Source organism: Seriola lalandi, unplaced genomic scaffold (assembly GCF_002814215.2).
Source record: "Seriola lalandi dorsalis isolate HSWRI2012SDOR001 ecotype SW California unplaced genomic scaffold, Sedor1 jcf7180002054606, whole genome shotgun sequence".
NCBI classification, from domain to species: domain Eukaryota; kingdom Metazoa; phylum Chordata; class Actinopteri; order Carangiformes; family Carangidae; genus Seriola; species Seriola lalandi.
In genome coordinates, this window is record NW_019525159.1 from 2509812 (window position 1) to 2536294 (window position 26483).

Genomic DNA, 26483 nt, shown 5'->3' on the forward strand with positions numbered 1-26483 from the left:
GTGGGTGGGTGGGTTAGTGCTCAGTTTCTCGTGTGAGAGTTTGCTCTAAGGGTTATTTTTTTGAAGAAATTCTATCAATGGAGCTATATTTATTTAAAACATTTGATTGTGAAACATGTTTTTGTCCTGGTGATATTTGAAGGCAAACATAATGAAAAGTGGACAATGTGGGACCTTTATGTGTCACATGTGTGGGCAGGGAGGGGGACTGAACATTTCATCCCCGTTACTTGATTTTTTTTTTTTTTTTAATTTTCCTAATCCTGAATGAGTCCTCCTCATTGTCACCCTTCCAGATTTTCCATGAAAAAGCTGCACACCATCATTGTCACTAAAATCTTCCACGTGAGAAACGTCTTGGAGTGTAAAACTTGAATTCCTCCCCTTACATTTTATTTTGAAGAGTGGTTTTATGAACAGAACCATTTCCTGCTTTCCTTTTCTAAGACATGGCAGTCCAAGTGAAATTATTCTGTGTCAGATTTATCCTCAATCGCCTGCCTTCCTTGTATTACCTACAATGCACACCTGCTTAAATGTGTCCTATTGTGTCTTAGGTGAGGAGTCCAGACACTTAACACGCATGTGATTCACAGACGTACATGCGACTTGATTGTTTTTTTTTTTGTATGTGTGTGTGAACAGGTTTTCAACACTGCACTAAAATTTGGCTCCCATGTTAGCGTATTTGTCATAGATGGGTTGAAGGGAGGGGTGTGATTTGGACAGCGTGTACAGATTGTGTCTGAGATCTTTTTGTTTTGTAAGAATATAAGCATTAATCACCTAGAAATAAAGAGCTACAATATGTGAATGGAAGTACAGTTTGGGATAACTGACTTTTGCTTTTCCAATGTAAAATGATAATAAATAAAATGAACCTCATTTGGAGTTGAGTGAGTACTGAGAAGTGTAGGGAGGGGGGTTTATGTTAATTAGATTCAATGATGCTCTTACATGGTCAAATGTTCATATTGAACCTTGCATGGCAGCTGTCACCATATGATTGTGTGTGAGCAGGTGAATGAACATGTATAGTGGAGAGCTTTGTCCTTAGAAAAGTGCAATATACGAGCAGCGCAGATTTTATAAACATACAGAGGGCCTGCACTGACCAGTGTACAATCTCAGAGTAGGGAAACGGATTCATTGTTGCCTTGTGGGTAATGTTTCAGTCACATTCAGGAGACCACATCGAAGATCTTAAATTTTAACCAAAGTCAGTTTAAAAAGAAATCAATTAACCAGCCTGAAGAGTCTAAAGTGTCCTGTCCCGTCTTGTGTCACTTTACTGCTGCGTGTTTCTTGGGTCACTTCAAGATAGTGCACTGAAGAGCTCAGCTTTCAGAGCTGAGAGTTGCCATTTAGACGGAGGTGGAGTCTGTCGTGAGGAGTGAAGAGGTGAAGAAGATAATAAAATATATGTAAAGCAAAAATCACAACACTAAACACTTTAACACCCCTTGTCTGGCATTTTACTGTATAAGCACTATTCAAAACATTTAATCATGCACTTGTAAGCAAATGTAAGTACATTTTGTCTTCATGGACAGCTTTTATATCTTCTCCTCTGAAGGCATGTATTAATACACCTGTGTTTTACCAGATTCTCACCCATTATCTGTTCACACACAAATCAGTTTTCCATGTACTGAAAATCACCGTAAACGTGAGGTCTCTAAATCTCTCTGCCAATCATCGATGATGTCATCATCATTTTCATTCATTTGTCATGCAAAACACTTGACGCAACTTGATGGAGCCATGTAACTTTCATTCATTCCACACATCTTAAAACTCTTTGAATGCGCTTTCATGGTGGATATAAAGAAAATGATGACATCTGTTTGTCATAGAGCTGCAAGACAGAGGACACAAGGTAAGTTGTTTTTTGATTTACTCATTGGGAAAATCTCCTCAGTCCAATATTTTTACTATGATGGCCAGCCAACTCTGGACTATCAGAACAGTCAATCAAGAAAAAGAACATTATATACTATATTTAACTTAACAATAATAGAACTTAAGTTTTGATAAATCACAATTAACTAAATCTGCATGCTAGAATGTCAAATTAAATTATCTGTTGTTTATTTATCCTATATAAAAGCTGCCTGTAAATGATAAATTGTTTGGAAAAAAAAGGTGAAATTAGGGTGAAAGTGAGGGTGAGTGGAAATGATATTACCCAAGACTTCTGGCTGCTGGTTTGGACAAGGCTGAGACCATCACACTGCTGTAGGAAAAATTGATATTTGATCTCCCACTTACACCACAGTTAACAGGCTGCTCAGTCAGATCATTTCCTCCTCCGCTGCCTCCCTCTGACTTTCATGGTGACTTGCATTTTGTCCACAAAGATGATAATGCTACCATTACTGCCATTAAAACTGCAGCACCACCCAGTCAGCTGGTGGACGGTGCTTCACTTCTCCCAGAAATGGTTTTAATGATCAGCTCCCCCATCATGGTACCTGGTGCCAGATGGGGGACCTTCCTGCTCACCACACAGTGCTGCGACAGTGCTAACCACTGAGCCATAATTAATACTTGTAGTTCATTTGTTTTTCTTGTTAACGTGTTGTTTTTTAAATTTTTTTTTTTTACTTTGTTTTCATGTTCTTTTTAAATCTTTATTTCACTGTTAACCCTGTTAATCACTTATATATCCATTATTTCCTCTTTATCTTGTTTGTAACTAGTAACAGATGTTCAGCTGCACAGCTGCAGCTGTTTTGTAACTTGAGTCTCTCTGTTGTTACTTGTGTGTCAGCGGGTACTTGGATTCTAGTTGGATTCCAGCTTCTTCTTCTTCTTCTTGCACATCTCCACTCTTCAGGAGAGCCATTTGCCTCTTTGAGATCACTGTGGTGTCAAAGGTCAACAGAGGGGTCACAGAGGTCAGCGGGGTGTGCTGTTGTAGCAGGCATGAGGTCTCTAAGACAAGTTACTATGATGACTTTATTTAAGCACCAGTTTTCATGTGTTAATCTGTTTGCTGGGTCCTACACTTCAAGCTGCTGTAGGTGCCAGTTGTGGATTAACATTAATTTCCAAGTATGGTGATAAAAACAAATACTTGACTAATGGTCAAGGTAAGACTGATAACCGAGATAAAACTGAGATAATAAAGCAGAAAAACATATTTATGATGCACCTTTTGGAATTTTAGGATCTCCTAATGAAACAACAACAACTCTAAAACGCAAAAAATAATCAGTATTAAAGGAAGTTATACCATTGTAATTAATTTTTGTTCAGACTGTTCAGACTCTTTATGTTTTTTCCTGTGACTTTACCAAACCTTACCTGTACATATCTACTTGAAAACATTAAAATGGATATAGCTTCGTTTTAGGAGTCACAAGGTAAAAAGGCTGGGAACCACTCATTAAAGCAAACTGTCTTCAGCATAAAGTATCTCCAGAATCTGACCTACTGTCATGGTCCAGTTACACAAACATGGAGAGGTCATAGTTTCTCCTTTTTGATAACACCTTAACTTCGGTGTTAGCCATTGGATTGCTGTGCCCTTTTCTGTAGTATCGGGTTTTTTTCTTCTTCTTGTTATTTGTGTGTGTTGAGTCTTCATATTTAAATTTAGGCTTTAGGCTTATTTGAGGAGTTCATTCATTAAAATTTTGTATATTATGGTCTTTTTTTCTTCTGGTGTCTTTTCTAGCATTTTTTTTAATTCACATTTGTAAATGCAGGCTACATTATGTTTATTTCATCATTTTTTTTTATATGTTCTTGTTTATGTTAAACAAATTACATTTTTTATTTCCTAATTTATCAAATCTAATTTGTCATTTTTCCACGGTTGAGGAGTTGCAGTACCTCCTCCTCTCCATCAGGCGGAGCCAGCGTTTTATTCAAGCTGCTGTTATTCTCTCTTTCTTTGGGTTTTTTTGGTTTACAGAGGAAGTTTTATAACAGCACAATTGTGCATACACTCTCAGAGTGACTAGCTGATGTTATTTTTCATGTAAGACTTTAACTTCCAGCTTCACAGCAGCCGACAACATGGTGAATCTCGGTCTGACCAGGGTGGACGATGCGCTGGCAGCAAAACACCCGGTGGGTTTTTCATGTATTTATCTCTTCTCTTCAACTCTTCTGTCTGCGGCTCTCTGGAGGGCACTGACAGTCAAACCAGCGGGTACACACATTGTGACACTGTGCTGGCATATAAACAACATATAAATGTTTTAGGAATAAGGACTAAGATGTAATTTAAAAATAAATAAAAAATTGTTTCTCTCTTTGTGTTTCAGGGTTTAGGGAGTTATGCTGCCTGTCAGTCTCATGCCTTCATGAAGGGAACTGGGACCTTCATACTTGGTAAGTGATGTTTAATCTCTCTAATGCTCACTGTCGACCACACTAAAAACTACAGTGTGTAATCATTAGTATTGTATCATTATTAAAATGATCAGACACTTAAGAATAACACATTATATTGAGTTGTTTTCTGTTTAGCCTACACCCTCTTTCTTCCATTGTCTCTAAATCAATTCATCATCTGATAAATCTTTGATAAATTATTCTGAGCTGAATGTCAACATGTCATGAACTAACTGAGAAAAAAGGCCAATAAACTGCAGAAAAAAACATTATTTTGACCAGTGTTTACCACAGGAGGGAGCTGTGCTCTTATGGTATCTACAATGTTTTCCTATCACATGGTTCACACACTGAACGCAACAGAGGGATGATGATGATCATTTCAGTGTTATAGTAATATAAACTCTCATATGCATTATTTGTAATGACTGTATGATAATACATGACTGTTCATATATCCTTCTGTTAAATATGAAGTTTAATGTGATGTCTATGATTTTACTTATTGTTCTACAGATATACACTGTTGCTTATAAAGTTGGAATAAAATATGTTTTACCTCTTTCCATGAAATGATTGTGACAATGTGATTTATTTCATTTCACGTTGGTAATTGGGACACATAATGTAATCATTGCACCTGCTCAAAAGTGATTACTGATGCATTTCAATAGGAATAAACAGAGGATTGTGTCTGAAAACAAAATTATTCCAACTTCATGGGCAACAGTGTAGATAAATATAGACATCGGGAAATGGCGATGTTAGTTTTCATGTTGCTGTTTATTGTTGCCATTTAACATCCCCACAGTAAATATTGCCGGTAGTCAGCTAAAGATTGCTGTCATAATCCAAGTTTAATTTCTTTTTTCCAAAAATAAGATATAAAGGCATTTACAGTATTATTTCTAAATGGACTGTCATAGTTGTACCAGGAAGCGATGTATCCATGCAAAATCAATGATGAAAGTACTGCCTGACTACAGTGGACAATATATTGATTGTCAGGTCAAAAAGTAGATAAAGAAATACAATGAACGAATAAAAATAAAAATGTGTTGTTTTCTAGGTGCTGCCGGCTTATTTGCCATTCAGACGGTTTTACAGAAGAAGCGACCTTATCCTCTTCAATGGAGCCTGCTCATTTCAATAGGTGAGAGGTGAAGCATTGGCTTTGAATAGATACTAACAAGACAAAATTGAGACATTAGTGCTGTCTCTGCAGCCTGTGTGAGCTCCCCTCTCTCCTCTCTCAGTGGCGTCATCAGTGGGCAGTTATGCAGTGACTCGCTGGGAAACACAGAAATGCTCAGATCTCTGGCTGCTGCTGGAAACAGGAAAAGTCCCGGACAGATCGCCACCACGGTGTGAGTACAATGTGTGGCTGCAGACCTGCTCGCCTTTCCTCATGACTCATACTGGAAAGTTATGAAATCTGGATTTTTTTTTTTTATGGCAGTATTGGTCTTTTTAGATCACATTCAACAAAAGTTTCCTAAGAGCATTTGTCAATATTTTGTCCTGGGCCCTTTATTCTCGACAGATTTAGCTATGCCACCTCTGGTCCTAAGACATGATGAACCAAATGAAGACAGTTTTCAGACTTTTTTGCTCAATATTTATTCTCTGTGTTTCTTTCAGTGTCTATACCAGAGGAATCAAAGGGACCTGAGAAGACAAAATATGGGGATGTAATGGACTGAACATGATTATAGATAGACATGTATATCTATTGTATATAACTATACCCTTTCAGAAAATATACTCTGCTGGAGATGTCCAGATAAGCTGTTTTTTTTTAACCATCAGGAGAGCGCTGTATTTATTTGCACCAAGTGTTTTTTTCACTTTTATTCCTTAAACATGGCACATGAATGAAGTGTCAGTTTTTTTCAGTTTCAGAGTTTGTGGAGCTTTTGGATTTCATAACAGCATTAACGTGTAGATACACAGATGAGTTTCCTGAATCAGAGGTCAGGACTTAGTTTGGGTTTTTATGAGGAATCAGATGTTAAGCTTATGATCCAGTATTATTATTTGGACGCGTTTGTTTGACATGCGACAGAATTAATGCTGAACTGCCAAAACCAGACATCAGTTGTCACTGTATACCTCATGGGATTTGCAGAGCTGTGTATTTCAGACCCCCGTGGGTCAACCAGCCCAGTAAATGACCACTTTCTGTCTTCAAGCTTATGATCTAAATGACACATTGATTTAATCATGTATGCCTTGGACTACAGAGAGCAAATCATGGTGGAAAGATTCATCCTTTTAGATAAATAAAAATTCTCAGCTGTTAAATAAAAGTCTCTGGGCAGCAGTGTAATCCACATGAAATCATTTACTGTTGCTGCTTTCAGCTGCTGCATGTTTATTCACCTGTCCTTAGTTCTGTTAGTTTTGTCCTTATTTATTTATTTAGAGTATAATTTTTATTTTTTAAAAACACACGGTACATTAGAAACAGATAAAGTCTACATTGTATTGTATACATATACTGTAATTTTAAACACGCAGCCTGAGTATGAATTCACTGCTGTGGACCAAAGCATGTGTCGAACGAATTTAATTTAATATATTTTCTTAGTAATAGTGCCAATATATACAGTACAAAGAAATGACACAAGGATTCATCCTCCCCTCATCCACAGACACAAAGACGCCCACATGTTGATGTTTTTGACTACACAAAGATGGAAAATAGGACAAGACGCCATGAAAGAGAATGAGTACTGAGCAGCTATCAGAGCGGACCAGGTGCTCCAATTTAAATACTTAGGACCAGCATCAAACTTCATGTCAAATATATCTCGAAATAGTGATCATATTTTCTGGACAGGAGGCAGAAAGTCAGTAACGCATTAGGATTAGAGATTACACTATGTTAAAAACACACATACAGCTACAAATATTTCATATATGTCTTTTCTTTATGAACTTTGGATCACAGGCAGAGGGTTTCAACCAGCACGCTGGATGCCTCCGCTGCATGAATTGGTTTTGATCTAACGAATATAATCCCTCAAAATTCCAAAAATATAAGATATGAGTACGAGCGTATTTGCACAGTGCTCTACAGACGCATGCAATAACCAGCCACATAGTGTATGTGACACAGAGGGGAACACTGCTGATCCTGCCTTGGCAAGCACCCAGACTCAGAGGTATTACCATTTTGAGCATCTGCCATCCTTGTAAAAAAAAAAAAAAAACACAAACAAAACACTAGCACTGGAGACCTTTACCACATAGACATGCAAAAATGATGAGCCCATCCAGGTGCAGCACTCGTCCCCTTCACAAAGACAGATGCTGTTATGTGAATGTGATGTTCAAGTGCCAAAAAAACAGCTGTAAATGCATGTAAATAAGAGCTTTCGTTTTAAAATTGAGAAAATTTGAGTCAATGTGTGAAAATTTCTAAAAAATATATGTAGATCCCAACAATACAGAATCATTTTGTGGTGGCAAGGAAAAAAAGTGATTATGATTACTTTCTGTTATTTGCATAGCTGAACTAGTTTGCACATGAAGGTGTTAGTAACATAAATTCTGCACCATGCAGTGCAGGTCACTGAGACAATAGAGCCTTTCAGGCATACTTTAACACCTCCAGTGAGTGAAGCGACCAAAGTCCAGGGCGTTTGATTCATGGAGAACTAGCCAAAGAAATTCTGAGAGCTGAAAACACCAAGCTCACAGCGGCAGAGTGGAGAACGTTTTTTGAGACATAAAAAGAGAAAAGGCATGGATGGGAGATTCTCATAGTAAAGACAGTCTGAATAAGGGAGGATTTTGGCTTTGGTTTAATATTCCTTTTTTCTCTCCGTCTCTGTGCAGACTGATTCCACCCCCACTCCTGCTTCCTCTCGTTCTTGTCCTCCCACTGACTGTAATTCAAATCTGATTTAACACCTCCAAGATTTGAAGGTTTTGAAGTCTCTTTCTGTGTCTATCTCCCGTCCAAAAAAAGAGAGAGAGAGAAAAAAAAAACAGGCTTCATGAATTGAATAAGCTCTCAAATCCTTTGTCACATGCACACTGATACGGCTGAAGGAAAAGACTTAGAGAAAGAGAGGGCAAACAGGAGATAATGAGGGAAAAGACTGCGTAGGCTTCGTGTTACATGACAAGACTGACTGACCAGTGGAGCTGAAGATCAGCCTATTAACTAAAACGAACAGCGGTATGCACTAGCCTGCTGGGACAATTGGCAACCACTTGGCATAGTTAATAAATCCTACAGTGTGTGAGTGTGTATTTGGCTGTTCTGTGCAGCAGCAGCAGCAGCAATGCATGTGCGTGACATGGGAAAGAGAGACGAGGAGAGCAGGAGTGAGTGCTCAGTTGTCTGACTCGAGTGAATTGAGTGATCGCACTGATCTGAGCTGCTACTGGACAGTGTGTGTGTCTCTTTCTCCTCTTTCTTCCTCTGTCTGTCTGTCTGTCTTTGGTTATATAAAGAGCTGAATGAATCCCAAAAAAAGCCTCATAATAAACATAATTTCCAACCTTTCCGCAGCCCCAAGTGGAAAAAAACAAAACCAGTCCTGGGTCAAATCTATTGAGCATTTGAGCATCTGATCTATTGGTCCTGCTCTCTAGCCTAGAGTCATAATCAATCCCCACAAATTAATGTGTTAACAAGAACAACTGGTGTGTGACTGATTGCCAGTGGGAGGGGGGGGGGTACATATGTTTGCCCTGAGGGGATTTATTGGTTGTGTATCCTGTCTTGCAACCTCTGTACAGTACATTTGAATAATATAATAGGGAAAATATGTGATTCATTATCTGGTCTGACAGGAACAGTACGCATTAGGCAGGAAACTTATAGGCAGTCCTTTGTGAGAGTGTGAAAATGTCTTCAGCATTCACCAAGCCAGGTCAAGTCACTTTTATTTGTATAGCACATTTTAAAAACCCAAAGTGCTTTACAATCATGCCAGATGGATTAGCACTACAAGTATACAATAACTAAGGAATATGTAGTGTGAAGATAAAATCAAAATCAACACAAGAGAAATGAGAGATATAAGAGACACTAAACCAACAAGAGATTAAACTGCTAAAGTTTTTGTAGATGGTGATGGGATGAGAGTGCAAGTCTGGGCAGATCAGAGATAAACACTGGTCTGTGCAGGGACTGAGAGTTTCTATGTGTGACTCATCTCTGGAGAAAGAGAAACAGAAAAAGTGTCACTGATGTGCCAGAAATGGTTGCAATGTGTTTTGACTGTGTGAGAGTTGGATTTAAGTTGTGTGCAGGGAGAGTGCAGATTTTAAGCCTGACTGAGAGAAGATCTTGATATAAATCGTATTACATAATATCGGAAGTGACGCATGATGAAAAGGTCTTCGGTGTTGTAAAGAAACCTGGCACTTTATTTTGATAGGACTAGATGTTTTCTTTGATGGTAGGAGGTCAGGGCTACTCTGTAAAGTGTGACCAAATCAATAATTAATGGTTGTTTATTGGAATAACATCCCATAAAATAACAGTAAAAAATGCATAAAAGCGCCTTAACTTTCAACTTCAGAGATCTCAGAGTTATGCAACTCCTGTGTGATATATAATATTTATAATATTTCCCACAGAAGATTAGTTTAAATTCTAGTATAGGATTATGAAAGATTTTAGCCTTTAAAGCAAGAACATGTTTAAAAAGCTAACTCTAACCCTACACAAGATTCACAATTTTCTATTAAATGTCATTCCACTTCCATCAAAATGGCAACTGTATAGGTTCCCCATTTGATATGACACAGTACAGAAATACCTGAACAAAATAATGCACTGTAGGACAATAATAATTTCATAATTTTCATTATTTTGAGAATGCCAGGAGGTGTAGAAGAAGAAGATAATAATACAGCTTTTTAATGCAACTATATTATTGCCTATAGCAGAATGTGTTGCACAGGTGTGTCTTTTATTATTCCCAGCTCCTGTGGCTATGTGGCAGTGCTGGAGGAAATGTTCATGTCATTTACTTCTGTAAAACTAGCATTATCACACAATACAAATACTCCATTACAGGTAAAAGTACTACAATCAAAAAACTTAAGTAAAATATACTAGTATTGTATACTTAAAGAGGGAAAAGTAACAGTTGCAAAGTGTTAAAACCGTACTGCAGATTTGGTGGAAATCCAACCTTGCATTACAAAGGGAGTGTGAACAGGGGAATTGATTACAGCAAGCAAAATCTCTTTCATTATACACATGTGCACATGAGTACTATTTTAAAACAGACTTGGGAAATTGTGAAGCTTTCCTTTAATCATAGAGTTAAAAAGTTTCAGGTGAAACAAAAGGGTTTTGTTCCCCCATGATGACTGTGTGTGTTAGAGGGGTGTGGGGTGTGGGGGGCTGTAAAAGGATAGTTTACCCAGCTCTTTCTGATTAAGAGGAGGGGAGTGTATAATAATATCCAGGCTTTATGAATAACGTCTCAGCAGCGTCAGTAATAACAAAAGCACAACTCAAACTGGAGCTTACCTCAGGCCTGCACCAATGAGCGCCAAGCTCGTGCACACCGCGGCCAATGGCTGGTCCCGGGACCCTCGCGCACAGACGTTTGAAGGGCGGTCCTCGGCAGAAAAAGGAAAGTATGGATCAGAGAGCGGCGGAGTATCGGTGGAAGGTAGCCTGCAGAAACGGTGAAACATATATAGATTTCAGGCTAAAATCCTTTTAAAATACATGTAATTTGCTTTTCAGTGAACGATAATTCCCTGTGTTACTCTGTATGTTCAGCTGTGTGTTTACATAAAGTAAGCCAACTTGTGTTGGCTTGTTTTTGACTAATTAGTCAGCGGAGATTATCAATACCTCCATGGCTTTGATAGCGACTGACCGAGGCTGCAAACTGAACGGGACGTCGGCGGTTTACGGCAGAGTTGGGCCAAGAAAAGAAGTGTTTCAGGGCAAGGCGGAGGGCTTTAAAACTGCAAAAATGCAGCCAAAAGAGACGGAGTATTCAACAGATGGTCTGCCCAAAGCCTTCCTGCACAGCCTGAGGACCCTGTTTGACATTTTGGATGATGGTGGACGGGGCTATGTCCACATCTCGGAGATCGAGAGTCGCTGGCAGGGCGCAGACACCCAGGACCTGCCCGGTGGGGTGCTGGGCTGCCTGAGGAGGGTCACTCCACCGCATGGCTGTCTCACCTTTGAGCGGTTTGTTGCGGGGCTGCGGTACTCCATGCTCAACCCAGAGAACAGCTCCCACTTCAAGGCCCAGGCTGCCGTGCATCCGCAGCAGGCTCCAAAGCAGTCTCAGAAACCCGCCCCGCTCTCCACATGCAGCGTCGGGACGCGGGTCGAGAACAAGGTCCGTCCGCTGGGGTCGAGCAACGTGCCCAACATTCAGCAGCACCGGGCGTCCTCCCTCCAGAGCCGGGCCAGGCAGGAGGAGGGACCCGGGTACACCGCGTGTGGACCGGCGAGGTACAGCGCGGGCTTCGAGAGGTCCAGGCGGAGTTTGGAGCGGATTCCCGGCGCTCCGGAGGGAGGTTGTTACAGAACCGACTCGGGCCATGCCACTAAACCGACACAGCCCCAGCAGAGCCGGGTCAGGTCAATTGAGTCACTTGCTCTGGAGTCACCACAGCTCCAAGGACAAAGTAAGTGCAACCAAGAAAGCCATTTCTAAGTAGTTGAAATTATGTGAGTGCGTGTGTATGAGGGGCTGGGGGGACAGTTCGGTGAGTCTATTATTAACCCTATAAAATATCAGGGAATAGTGAAAAAACGTCCATCACAGTTTACCAAAGCCAAAGAAGAAGTCAATAGTATATAGAACTTAAATAATTAATTTGTCTGACCAACAGTCAAAGATATTCAATTTACAAAACAGAAAAACAGCACATCCACACATCTGAGAAGCTTTAACCAGCAAAAGTTACAACATTTAGGATGTAAATGATTAGAGAACTTGTGGTCAAGTCGTTTTTTATTGATTATCATATTTGCCACTACTCTGTCAAAGGTTCATGCTAGATGCTTCTGCTAGTTGCATCTGCACCTCAGTACTCCCATCCCTCTTTAAGGATTTTTAATCCAGCTACTGCTTTTGTTTGCGCCTCCGTTTGCATTTGCTCCTCCTGTTGCTGCAACCTTGAAACAACAACAAAATCTTATTTGGGCACCAACAAATGTGCTTAAGGATGTTAGTCAGAAATGGAGCCACTGCGTCCCCTGAATACCTATCATGATACACCCGAGACTAAATTCCCATGAGCAAGCCATTTAACTGCATGCATAACTGAACTGATATGTCCACTGCAGTCTTGCCAGCTTCTATCTCATATTATAATTTAATTGGATGCAGTGATCCATGTAGTACACACAAGTGCACAATGTCTGCATAGCGCTTGCATGTCAGCTTTTGTCATTCAGCAGGAGTCCTACGTTAAGGTAAAGTTAAAAATGGAAACTTTGCCTTAATCCTCAAAGTGGTCCAAAACAGTCTTAGTTGGGGTTCTGACAGTAAACATCTCAGGTATCACTATTATGTCACCACTCAAACAGGCCTCTTTAAGGGCCTCTGCTTCAAAGATGGGTGCCCAGTTGAATAATTGCTGTTGTTAACCCCAGGTCAGGTCAGAGATCATGTCAGAAATTCCCACAGAGATTTATAAACCTTGAGGGTCTGGCTTGTGGATGGAGGACAAAGTTATCCCTGCCATGGGTATCTGATTGGGGAACAGGCCATCGCCTGTCAGTTGTTAACATGTTCATGTGTCCAGTTTTTCTCTGGTGTGTCGGATGTGGGTTAGAGGAGCTGCTGCAGAGAAACTCCCAGTTCGCTTGCTCATTATGTCGTTCATACATACAGGCTCACTACTGTTCCTCCTCCTTTCACAATCATACCAGAGTCCTTTTACATGCTGTGTCTCTTTCTTTCTTTCTCTCTCTCTCTCTGTCTCTCACATACACACACACACACACACACACACACACAACTGGAGTCCATCCAAATTTGCATGATCTCTATACAGCTAGGCCTGTCTAAAGCTATAAGACTGACACTGTCACACTCTCTCTGTCGAGCCCTCTGGGCTTTCACTGCTTGCACCACTGAGGAAGATGTTGTGTTTTCAGAGAGTTGGATAGATGGATAGATAGATACAGTGGATGGACAGAAAGAAAAGTTCACATACTTTTGCGTGCTTTTGGTCAGCAGCTGTTTATGGTTTGGGCTCCTAAATTCAATTAAGGGAAATCTTAATGCTGCAGCGTACAGTGATATTCTTTAGGCCTTTTTTTCCAAATTTGGGGGCAGGCCCTTTTTTGTTTGTGCACAAAGTGAGGTCTTTAAAGATGTGGTTTTTTGAGTTTGGTGTGGACGAACTTGGGTGGCCTGCACGGAGTCCTGATCTCGACCCCGTCCAACACCTTTTGGGATGAATTGCAACAACTGTGAGCCAGGCCTTATCACGCAACATCAGTGGTCGACCGCACTAATGCTCTCATGGCTAAATGGAAGCAAATCCCTGCAGCCAGGTTCCAAAATCTTTTGCAGAGCCTAAACAGAATATTGCATGGATGTTAATGCTGCATATAAATGCCCATAGTTTTGGAACGAAAGGTTTAGTAATTACACTTGGGTGTCCACATACTTTTGTCCAATTGGTGCAGAGAGCCAGACCAGCAGTTTCCATGATGTAATCTCTCATATGCAGCCAAACCCTGCTGGATTAGGCCAGATTACAGCAGAAAGGCCAGAGCTCACTGAATCGCTGCATCTGTGAAAAACTCCCCTACACCCTGGGCATCAGCACAAATTCCTGACACTCTCACTCCCTCGCTCCTCTCATGTTTTTGAGAAAGGTCAGCAGGGGTGATGTGCACTTACATCTAAAAATTCTGACCATAATAAAATACCACAGTAGATATCAGGGGAAGTGATGCTACGGAAAAAAGAGCCACTGAGATGCTTTGCCAAGTTTTCACAGTTTTGAGCAGCAAGGAAACAGCCTCCACTTACTCACAGACCTACATGTGTTGACAGGAAACAGAAAACACAGAACACTGTACAAACCCCACACACACAGGAGCAGGGCAGAGATTTAAGGGGAGTTGAAGGAGCAGGGAGCAGAGAAACCTTGTTGTATGTCATCTTTGGAATATCTGAAAACAGTGCTGAGTATCACGCTTTGCTCTCTGACAGGAGCTGACAAAACAATGTCACCACAAGGACCATTTACTAGTTGCTCTGGAACTTTCAAACATCACACGGTTTTCATCAGCAGATGCCAAATTGTCATGGAACTGAAGATGTTCAAATTTCCCTAATTTTTATTTAAAAAAAAAAATAAAAAGTTTGAAAAAAAATTTAAAAAATGGACAGAAATGCAAAACCAAGTTTGATTCAATAACCAATGAATCATAATCAAGAAAAACACTCCCTCTTTCTTTGTCTTTCTCCTGATCACGACAAAGAAAACACAAACACATCCTAACCTTGTGCCAAAAAATTCTTAAAGTGGTATTTACTATCCACCTTCGAACTTTGCTTATTACACTGTTAATCGCTGTTCTTCCAGCTCACTTGCCCAGGTTGCTCAGGTTATTGTGTGTTGTTGAATTCTAGCCCCAAGCTCAGATACTTCACATTTTTCCCTCTGCTCCACATTCTCAGTCAAATAATCAGACAAGGGACCATAATTAGTTTCACATTTAATAAAAAAAAAAAAAAAAAGAAAGAAAGAAAAAAGACAAAAGTTTAATGAAGCCTTTTCAGTATCACTGTTTTTGCCACATTTATCACGTCACTATGTGTTGAGTTCAGTGCACACCATGAAATAAAAGTTGTCCTGCTTTGTTGATACCAGAAACATTTGCAGAGTACAGCTCCCTCATGTGGTATACATCATACACTGGCAACCCAAATGCATTATCTTCATCATCGTCTATAGATGTGGAGGTGTTTTGCCCAGTAAAATTCAATCTCACATTCGCTACATCAGGGACTGATTTAGACACACATGACTGAAACAGCTAAGGATGTGAGAAACAAGAATCCAACACAATGCATTCTTATAAAACTTTGACATGATAAATGTCTTAATGATTCTTTTTCTTTTGAGATGTACCTTTAGTGTTGTTGACTATGCAGTGAGTTGAACGTATGCAGTCAATATTAGTTGTTGCCGAGTGAGTTAGTTTTCAGACTCACCTGGATTACATACTTGGATGAAAGTTTGACTGTATGTGATTCTAATCACTGTGTGTGGCATGTGTCAATGAATGCCTGCTGCAAAAGTACTCTTTAAGACTTTTTCTTCACCACTGTTGCTTCTTTGCTATTAAAGTTGTACATGGTGGTCAGAAGTATGTTGTATTTCACCTCAAGCAATCGCCTAAATGATTAGAGTGAGTCATATTTTCAAATGTTTCCATTAAGGATTGTGTTTTTCCCTGTACTGTTGTCACAGTTATGTTCAGCAGGCGACAAACAAAACTGCAGTATATACAGAGTGCAGACCAGATGACAGTGTTGTGTTGAAATTGATTAGATGTGTCTGTCTCCACTTTTCTAGGTGTTGCGAAATCGGGTTTACCAAGATCCCAGAGCGAATCAGCAACAGGATTTACTGGTGGCTCTAGACGACACGGGCGGAGTCGGGAAGAGCAGAGACGGCACACCATATCCAATGGAGTGGATTACGGAATGGTTGGTACACACACACACACACACACACACACACACACACACACACACACACACACACACACACAAACGAAACACTGGGCAGTAGCCTTACTTGTTTCTGTATATCAGCGATGACGTTTGCATACATAGTTTTCCATAAATAACCAGCAAACCAGGTTCTAGGTGACATTAGTGATGAGTGGGTCTGCTATGGATCGAACCACCACCCACCTCCTCTAAATTGAGGCTTTGGACTGTTGGTCAAATAAGACAAACTAATTTAAATGTCACCTTGGGTTGTGAGAAATTACTTTCAGATATGTTATATACAAAACAATTAATGGATGAATCATGAAAATAACTGACAGACTAATTGATAAGGAAAATCAACCTCAGAGTTGTTGCTCACTTTCATATTTAGGACATGACTGTAGCTTGGAGACATGTCTTTTCACTATTGGTCTACATTTACACAAGCTCACTGCTCACAGCACTGTCAGTACATGTTGAGTTCAACAAAACTATGGCAGCAATCTGAGTATTGGTTCTGTTGCTGCGCTTCCCGGATCATCTTCTCTTCTCTGTATTAGAATTAGGGCTGTAACTAAAAATGATTTTCATTATCAAGTAATCTGTCAATTACTTGAATTAACCCATTAATTGTTTTATTTTTACTCAAAGATATTAAGTTCACATTTATTATAAAAAACAAAGACAGAAAAATGACAAATGCTCACATTTATTGAGCTGGAATATATGCAGATATTTAGATTTTCTTCCTTGATAAATGAATTAAACAATTATTAATAATTGTCTGCAAGTATTAAAATTGTTGACAATTGAATTCTATTGATGGACTATTTGATTAATAGATTTTCCAGTTTCTCAAAGGTCAGAAATTGCTGCTTTTCTTTGTCTTATGTGATTGTAATTTGAATCTTTGGATTTTTCAATGTTGGTCGGACAAAGCGCAGTTGAAGTTAGATGTCACTTTTGGCTCTGAGACATTGTGATTGACATTTTTCTGACATTTCTTAGACTAGCAGGTTAATCATTAATGAAAAGTTCAGTTGTTCAAACTGACAAAATGTGACAACTGTTGAGTAAAGGTGTTACATGAGATAAATTTGCAGCTTCTGGATGTGTTTTGCTGTTGTATTTATTATTATTTTAGTTGAGTTGAGTTGTGTGAAAACAGTGGATCATAGGTCAAGACTTTGAGATAGACAGATTTAAGTATGATTGGATGTAATGGGGACAGTGGCTTTTAAAGATAGGCTGTAGGTCATTCAATAGTTGATTTCTGTTGTGAAGTAAATAGTTGAAGCATGTTAATACCAGGAAAATGTAAAAAAAAAAAAAAAAGTTCAAGTTTCAAGTGCAGGCTCTTCTCCATTTCACTTTCCATTGGCCTCCACATTCCCCTCCCTGTGCCCCCTGCCTCCCCCCTCACTCTGCCCCTCCCACCTCCAGTCAGGAGCTCATGCCTCCTCTCACTCTCCGTCTCTCCCCTTGCCTCACCATTTCTCATTCTCTCCAGCTCGCCTCCTCTCCCTCCTTCTCTCCCTGTTTGTGTTGCCGTCTCCGTCTCTTTTCCCCTTGGCCTCTGTGTCTGGAGAGGCTGACTGACCGACTCCCCTCCTTCTCCCTCCCTCCCTGCCCCTCTCCTCCTCCCCCTTCCCTCTGTCCCTCCCACCCAGGCCGACTTGGCCCGCTGCTGCCCTGATGGTAGTGAGCCGGGTCGGGCCCAGGGGCCTGGTAGAAGTAGAGGACTCGTTCGGGCGGCCCGGCCCAGCCTGGACGGCTGTGTGGGCTGCCTACACTACCGTCTTCATCCCCCTCAGCAGTAGCCTCTACAGCAGCAAAGCCCTGCACTTTTTTCTCTGGGTGAGTAGGACGAGAGGGAGAGAAGGACCTGGAGGGAGAGGGAGAGATGTTTGCCGAGGATAGAGGAAATTGAAGCTGGTCTTTGAGATGGTTCTGTAATGAGTCTATTTCAGGATTTGGAGATGTGTATTAGGTTGTTTTGATACTGATTTGTGACAGTTGAGTCAAATAGAGGAGATAAAAAGTTATGATTAAGTTCACTGGGAATTCAGTGTTTGTGTTGATCTGGATAATAAAAACTATTTATCTGCTTGTTTTAGGGATTGTGTTGGTTGGCTTTAGAACCTCAGGGTTTGGACAAGTGCTGTAGTGAGGAGTTGACAGACAGAGCTGAATCGACAACTGTGTTTTATTTTCTGGTTGCAGTTTCGCAAATTTGAGGTTTTGCTCCATTTTTCTTTTTTTCTATATCATTGTAAATTGAATATATTCGGATAATGAACTGTTTGTTAGACAAAAAAAACAATATGAAGAATTTCATGGGCATTTTTCAGTGTTTCCTAACATTTGATAAACTTGTTGATGACAGATCAAAAATGAAAATATATCTCTTCTGTTTTGTGAGCTGTAACCTGCTTAAGTGTTGCAGAGCTTCGGGGTGTGGATGGCGCTGAAAGCAGTAGTCAATTAGTCGATTAATCAACATTGAGCAAAAATACCAAACATTCCCCGGTTTTATTATTTTATTAATATGTGATTTTGCTGTTTTTCTCTCTTTAATATAAAGCTAAATTAAATCTTTGTTTTTTTACTGTTAGTTGTACAAAACAAGCAATTTCAAGACATCTCCTTGGCATTTCTCACTATTGTCTTACATTTTATAAACTAAACAATGAAACTAATCAGAAAAATAGTGAACATATGTAAATATTTTGTTATTTTGGGACTTGTTGCTTCTGACCTGCTGTTGTATTGTGTAGCATCAAGGTTCGGGCCACTCTGTCTCCTGGTGCTTTGTAGATGACATTTTGAAAGGCTGTTATGTTGTTCTTTGTGTTTTTTTAACCTAAACAGCTTGTGCAGTGGGTGTCATGTTATTGTACGTGCATTTCTGTGTGTATTCATTCCCACTCATTCAGCCAGCAGAGAGAACACAAACATACATGCACAGACTTTTCCATAACCTTTCAGCCATTTGCTGCCCTGCTCCCTCTCTCTGTGTATTTTCTCCTCTGCTCCCTTTCTTTCTTTCTTTTTAACAGTGGGTTTTCCTGCCTTTGGCCCACCACATTCATGCAGCCTGACACTGGGTCATGCTTCATTCTAGACACGGAGCCCAGACCCCCTCCTCTTCCCCTAACATCCCCCCAATTCCTGTCTTCCTCTGTGAACTCTCTCTGTCGTCAGGCTTTATGTGGAAAGAGCACAAGTATGTTAAACAGGATTTGATTTTGGTCTCTTAAATCTATCGTCCTCTGTTTAGTTTACTGTGGCAACATGTATTCCGGTGTATGAGCGACGATCAGTGGAATGTACTGAGCTACACGGGGGACGGAGGGACGGAGGGATGGGTGGATAGAAAGATGACACACCAGGTGGCTGAATGCCAGCAATGAGGCCTGCACTGTGGCAATGTGCCGCATGGACAGCCTGGTCAGCACAACTCAATGCAGCCTTGTTGGGGTGCACACGCACACGCACGCACACACACACACACACACACACACACACACAAACAAACACACCTCTCTCTTCTGTTTCACACACACTCATACACACTGGGGTGGCCATAGTTGAAGTGGGTCCGCTGTTTGCTCCATTCTTAGGTTGCTGCGCGGTTGCCATGACGCTGGACTGATTGCTCCTCTAAACATTGTTCAGGATGGGAGAGAATCCGGCACAATTGGTATGGCGCCATTGTCTCCACCAGCACAAAAGAGTTTGCTGCAGATGCCCTTGTGAAAACATGGGAGTTTGTCTACCATGCAGACTGCTGGCAGCCCAAAATCAGTGATTAGATTTAATCTTGGCAGCAGTCTGAAAGCTCTCTTAGTGATGGCATGGGAAATACGAAAATTAAATGCTTTTTTTTTTTTTGCTGTTGGGTCTCTGTGAAGTCTGGTTTGATGTTGTGTGTTCTTAATTGAATTTTTCTCCTTCATCTTCCACCATTTCACTCCTTTCCTCTTCCTTTCCTCAACATACCATCCTTTTTAACTTCCCTCTCACATAGTTGAAGCAAATGAAAGAGCTGGAGCAGGAGAAGGACTCTCTGCTGGCGGGCCTGGAAGTTGTGGAGCGGGCCCGAGACTGGTACCAGGGCCAAATCCACAATGTCACAGAGAGACAGCGGCAGGTCGGCCAGAGCTCCCACTGCACGGTCAGTTCAGGCTCTGGTCTGAGACTCTCAAAGCTGTTGTATGTTGTTGTTTTTTAATGGTATGAACAACTGGCCAAATACAGACAATATTACATCAACCCTTGCACAATACCTATTTATAATTTTTGAACTTAACTTTTATCATATTCCCAAGTCAAACGACAAAATAGAACACAACACAAACAACAAACAATACAATCAACATCTATCATGAACTCTAGTATAGAGTCATGGTTTTTACTCCTGTGTGTACTAGAGGCTGCACAAGAATATGTTCTCAAGTATGGAAAAAAAAAATCATGTTTTTTGATTCTTCTCTCTCATGCTGTTCGTTTAGATTTTACTTGTTTGATTGTTTAAAAAACAAAATAGGGAAAATTTAATGCAAAGTTAAATTTACTGCTGTTCATGTCCTGCCTGGAGATATTATTTAAACTATAAGTATTCGATTGTCTGGGCTCTCCCTCTCCCCACTGACAGTCCAAATGTTTAGCATGCCTTTAGTTCAGGTTGTCACTTTCACACAGGTATTCTGGGAAATGTAGGAGATTGCTAACTGAATAGCTAGATGAGGCAGGTTAAGGGGAACGTAGGTATACCTGACAGAGTAAAGAACCAGCCAGTGTTAATACATGTTTTGGTGTGTTTTTGTTCGAGTCTTGTAATCTTTACCTTAATCACTATTTCAAACTGATTTCCTCGTACCTAGGCTTGTCCTTTTCATGACATTTCTCAGACCTTTACCCACTTTCTTGAGTTCATTTTGTCTCTGTGTTCTCTCCTCTCAGGATTTCTTCACAGAAACTAATCAGAGTCGCATGAATGTTCTCATTCCCAAACTGCAAGAAGTCAACCACTGCCTTAATGACCTTATTTCCTGCACTGGGATGGTGAGTGTTACTGACCATACATATTTTTACTTTGGTAACACTGGGATCTAAGTTAAGTCAAACATTCCTTAATGTCCCGGGATATGTAGATGCAATCTAAATATAAATCTACATTGTAAACTCACAATATAGAGATAATGTAACAGGTCGTTTGTGTTGGTTTGAATTACTGTCCCCTGCTCCTGCAGCAATGGAAGTAGTGGTTTAGCAGTATTTTGTGTTGTTTGTTTGTGTAATCTAAACTGACCACCACCACAAGCAAGCTATACATTAAAGCTACATTTCAAGTCTACAGTGGGTGAATGTTTGCAACTCAAAAGACATAATCTGTTTGAGCCATCATTTTAAGGCTTTAGGTGGTCAGAATTACAAGGTGGGTTTTTATAGAAAAATAGGACGGTCTGTACTGTATGTGTTAAGGCCACAAAATATGAAAAAAATGTCATTACAAAAACGACAATCAACAACAATGAGCTTCTTTCTATCAGATGGCCCATTCATCTTTTCAATTTCTGCCAGCTACTTAAAGAGGATTTGTTGAACTGAATTTGAAATTGAATTTATGATGTTTTTGTGTTTTTTATTTGGGAAGCCAAAATTACGAGATAAAATTGTGGAGAGTGCTTAGTTCTACACAAAACATGTCTGTTACAAGCAAACACGAGGAGGCTACAAGAGGAAGTCTTTCTTTTTTGTTACTGGAAATTTTGTCTGACTAAAAGATGAATGCAGTAAATATTTCTCAAAATAGCATTCAAGGAAATCTCTGTCTGAAGAAGAAACGACCACAGCAGGATATGGGAAACTGGCTTTATGAAATTAAACATGTAAATTATGACACGCCATGACAAAACAACGTGATATGTAACAATATATCTGGTGTTGATTTTTCATTTAACACTAGTTCCTCTTTGTTTCCCAGCAGTCATTTCCTTCAAGTGGTGCTCAGACAGCAGCGCTCTCAGCAAACTCCCAGCCTCCACCTCCAGCTCCTCCACAAGCCATCCAGAGACTGAAGGACCAGAACCGACTCCTCACACAGGTTCAACGCAGTCTACAAACTGCCAATAGATAAAAGTCACCGTAGCCTTTAGGAGTAATGTCTGACACTCACTTCCTTTCCCTTTTTTCATCAAGGAGGTGACAGAGAAGAGTGAACGCATCGCGCAGCTGGAACAGGAGAAATCAGCCTTGATAAAGCAGCTTTTTGAGGCGCGAGCCCGCAGCGCGCAAGACACCAGCACCATGGATTCCACCTTCATCTGAAAACAATTACACCCAACATCGTGACATCGCCGTGTTTCTAGGAAACATCATGACGTAATGTTGAAATATCTGCGCTGGTCTGGATCCAACTTTTATAGGACTGAAGTTAACTCTTTGTTTACCCAACTGACCACTCGTGGCAGTGATGCACCTTTAGCCATGACATGCCGAAACCCTCGACTGCAGCATGTCACCACTCCACCCCAAACCAAACCAGGCACTACCTAGACGTGAACACTCCCGAATGACTTGACCCGAGAGTCGAAAAGGCTCTCTTACTTGCTGCCTTCACGCTCCCCGCACAAGCACTCCCACCAAGCTGAAAAGACTGGACTATCAAGCTGCGAGTGGGGTCTCATGAGATCCCATCACTTCATTTCTTGCAGCATCTGCAAGATCTCCACTCCCACTCCCAAAAGACTGTTGTTTTTCTTCTACTGCCTGACTGCACAGGCAGCTCTAAAAACAGAAACTTTAACTTAGCGGTCCAAAAAGGAATTGGACAATAGTGGGAATGGTATCTGTTGGAATAAAATGCCATATTCTTACAGTTTGATATGAAAACAAATCAGCTGCATCTGCTTGCTGTGACCTATCATTTACATTTTTGTTTAGACCTTTTAAGTTTGATACTTTAATCTCAGTCATTATGAGATACACTTTACCTTCGTCTTCAGTATTTCCTTCCTTTTAATGTAAAATGATAATAATAATAATAATAATAATAATAATGTTTACCTGACATTTACCTATTGGTTTTTGGTTTTTAATTTCAAACACTAAGAGAGAGAAATGGCTGAGAAGAACAGTTTTACTATATTTTATAGTAGCATGTTAAATGTTAAGACCTTTCATGAATTTTGGGATTTTTTTAAAGACTGAAACGAGATGGAAGGACAGTTTACAAGCCTACGAAATGTTGCGGCAGAGACAGATGAGAGAAGTTTGCACGTAGAAGAGAGCTGAGGAGGACAAACATGGTAGATGGTGAATGTGTCCGAGTTGGGAGATGTTCTGATGTCATGTCAGAAAAAACAAAAACAAAAAAAAAAAAAACACTCTTGCTATCTAGTGCTACATCCCCTGTGTGTCTTTACAGTGGATTCTTTGCATGGGTCATATTTTCAGCTATAAGATATTTATCTTCTGAAGAGATTTCTGTTTGAAACCTGGAGATTAAACATTAGCACAGATGTAAAAACCCATTTTGTCCTTGTAATCGTGCCCTTTAACCAGGATCAGCCTGGAAACTGTTGACTTTAGACTAAACTGAAAAAAACATTCAGCCATCCACAAGTTTACAAAAGACATATATAGTTAGTGGGTGGTGGTAGAAAAAAAAACATAGTTTTATAATGGATTTGTACGATACTGTTGGGATGTCTGCACATAACATAGTTATATACTGTTGATGTCTGTTTCCCACTTGTTTGATTGTATGTTTCTTGCTGCTCAAACTACATTATGTGTGAGTGAAACTCTTCCTTCTGCTTTCTATTGAGAGTACCCAGACTTCTGACAAAATGTTAAAAAAATAAATATGACCAAACGGTGCTGACTGTGGCTCTGCGATTCTTTGTAGTGTCCTTTTTTAGACACGATCAGAGAAACACAATCAGCCCATAAAAAATATATGAAATGGATATTTTTCCAATCTGTGCATTTTTTTTTTCATATTTCTCCAGACTTACAAGACGGAGATGATCTGTTCTGTCCTCCAGGTTTGTATTCTAAAAATTATAACAATACAAGTATTTTTATTTTTTGTTCAGATGTGTCATATGATAGATGAGTTTTGACCATCAGATCTCTTTGGGCTCAACATTTTGATGCACTTGACTGGGTGTGTGCTGTGTTTGGGTTTTATATATTTAACCTTCACTGTGAAGAGTCACGTGTGTGTGAAGTCTGACACTGGTGTTGTCACATTTGTCTGCTGAAGGTGGAAAGTACCAGTAACACTCCTTTATCCCCCCCCATTTAGCATTTATATTCTATACATTAATAGTTAAGAAAATTGTTTTTATGGTTTATAACACACTATAATGTAGTTGTAAGTTATATGAGTTTTTATTAATGTAATTGGTAACAACTGTAATTCGCCCTTTGGACACCCATAGAAGGAGGCTGTTGTATAAACAGATGATGAATGACAAAATTGTAAATCTTAGTTGTAATAACATAAAAGGAGCAGGTCTTGGTCCAGTGTCCAATTAAAACAAAAGGTCATGTGGAAACTCTGAACCTCCAGTGCTCTAAACGTGAGTCCAACAGTTAATAATTGCATATTCATAGATTTTGGATATTTGATTGAGGGATAAATAATATAATAAATATTCATGACTAAATAAGCAACGTTTACTGGAAAAGGTTGGACAGTTTGAAATAATCAGACTTGACTGAGAGTGACCAAACAGCTCAGCAACAATCAGACTCTGATTTACTGATCCTGACGTTTGCAAATGGAATTGTATTGATTCAGATACTGGTACGTCCTAACCTGTGCTTCAGAGTGCATGACATCACATTTTTCCACCTGAGCCCCACCCGCATCAAACCACTAACAAGTGCACGGACAAAAACAGAAATACAAAAATGTGTTGTTAATAAAAACAAGGGGGTTGAGAAAACAGATTTTCAGGTTTTAACTATTATGTTTTTTTTAAGAGAAACTCTATCAGACCCAAACTATCCAATTTACAATTTTATACATGTCTTAAAACATGTCTGGAGGGGGTCTTTAACTTCAGCAGGCTTCTCTATAACCTCATAATCAGGAGGAAACCAAATGACATCTGCTTTTGTTTTATGGTTTGGATATTTGAGCTCATTTATCCTCAGTAAATATAGTTGTGTGATGGTTAACCTTACTTCCTTCTTTCCTTCGCTCTCACTGCCGGTATGTTATATATATATATTCTGTATATAGTCTATATGTTTCATGCTCAGGAATACGTATCTGTGTCGATACAAGGGTTTACTATCTACTGTTTGATCAAAATCTCACAAAATAGCTGCTAAACAACATTTTGTACACCTCTCTTTGGATCCCTGTACAACAGACTGGTGTTTTCTATTGGATTATGATCTAACAAGGTTCCCCTTAATGAAAAAGATAACCATTTTAACATTTGTACTACTGTTTGTCGTGGTAAAATACTAATCTGCAAAAATCATCTTCATTGAAATATCCAGCAACATGAAATTACAACATCAAGAAGCTCCTCTGATCTCTGAAATTGGGCCTGTTAGGACAAAAGCAGTTGTGTGCTGCTGCTGCTGCTGCTGCTGCTGCTGCAGTGTGTGTTTCCACTGCGATGCAGAATTTAACAAACCTGTGAGACTCTTCTACCTTATAGGAGGGAAACACATGTCCTGTGAACCCGACACCATTACAAACAGGCTCAAACAACAAAGGAAAAGAAACCTGAGTCGGGTTTCAACAGACGTCAAGCTGTTCAAACACACAACACACTGTAACGCCAGCAATGCACCATAACCTGTAATGAAGTGATGAATGATAAAATAATCCACAGGCCTTTACTGTAACACGTTCACAGATTATTATATATTGACAATGTTAATTAACATAAAGAATGATGATTTAGTAACTGCATGCTGTAGAATGAGTCCGTGCCACACAGCAGTCTTTTCACTGTCTCTAAAGAATAGGCCTAAGGGGTCAAAGGTCACCTGAGGGGTCATTGTTTAGCCCCTGAAAAACAGCGGATGATGTGTAAATGACGTTAACACCCTGACGCATAGAAAAAAACTATCATATACAGACTGCGAGGGTGAAGTATGATGAAGTGATCTGTAGTTTCCAGTCCCTCCTCTGCATGTTGGATGAAGAGCAAACCCCACCGACAGACATCACTCCTCGAAACATGTCCGCCTCACGTAACATATTACACATCGTTACACTGAAGTGAATCAGAAGTGATTTTCTGTTCTGTTGCATCAGTTGTTTACTGCCGATTTTTCCGTCAGGCACCATTGGTTTGTTGCATCATTGCCAATCGGTGTGAATGGATGATGGCTTTCCACAACACGTCCTCCACATGAGCCTGTTTTAAATTTCAGTTCACCCACCCCCCCCCACCCCCC

At 40.0% G+C, this 26483-nt stretch overlaps 2 protein-coding genes across 3 annotated transcripts; both read left to right on the forward strand.

The window, feature by feature from the left end:
* The first annotated feature begins 3920 nt into the window (after window positions 1-3920).
* On the forward strand, window positions 3921-6676 carry tmem141 (transmembrane protein 141). The gene is made up of 5 exons (XM_023419528.2): window positions 3921-4080; window positions 4278-4344; window positions 5417-5500; window positions 5604-5714; window positions 5989-6676. Exons 1-5 carry the CDS (start codon window positions 4027-4029, stop codon window positions 6048-6050), a joined length of 378 nt encoding a protein of 125 aa, XP_023275296.1. The 5' UTR covers window positions 3921-4026; the 3' UTR covers window positions 6051-6676.
* A 4269-nt stretch (window positions 6677-10945) lies between these two features.
* sapcd2 (suppressor APC domain containing 2) lies at window positions 10946-23929 on the forward strand. Of its 2 annotated transcripts, none has more exons than XM_023419527.2 (6): window positions 10946-11979; window positions 15901-16034; window positions 20074-20220; window positions 21009-21110; window positions 22036-22152; window positions 22248-23929. In XM_023419527.2, the coding sequence occupies exons 1-6, from the start codon at window positions 11190-11192 to the stop codon at window positions 22374-22376; spliced, it is 1419 nt and encodes a 472-aa protein (XP_023275295.1). In that variant the 5' UTR covers window positions 10946-11189; the 3' UTR covers window positions 22377-23929. The 2 variants fall into 2 exon arrangements, with proteins under 2 accessions (XP_023275295.1, XP_023275294.1); XM_023419526.2 differs by having other exon boundaries at window positions 10957-11979; window positions 22033-22152.
* The last annotated feature ends 2554 nt before the right edge of the window (window positions 23930-26483 follow it).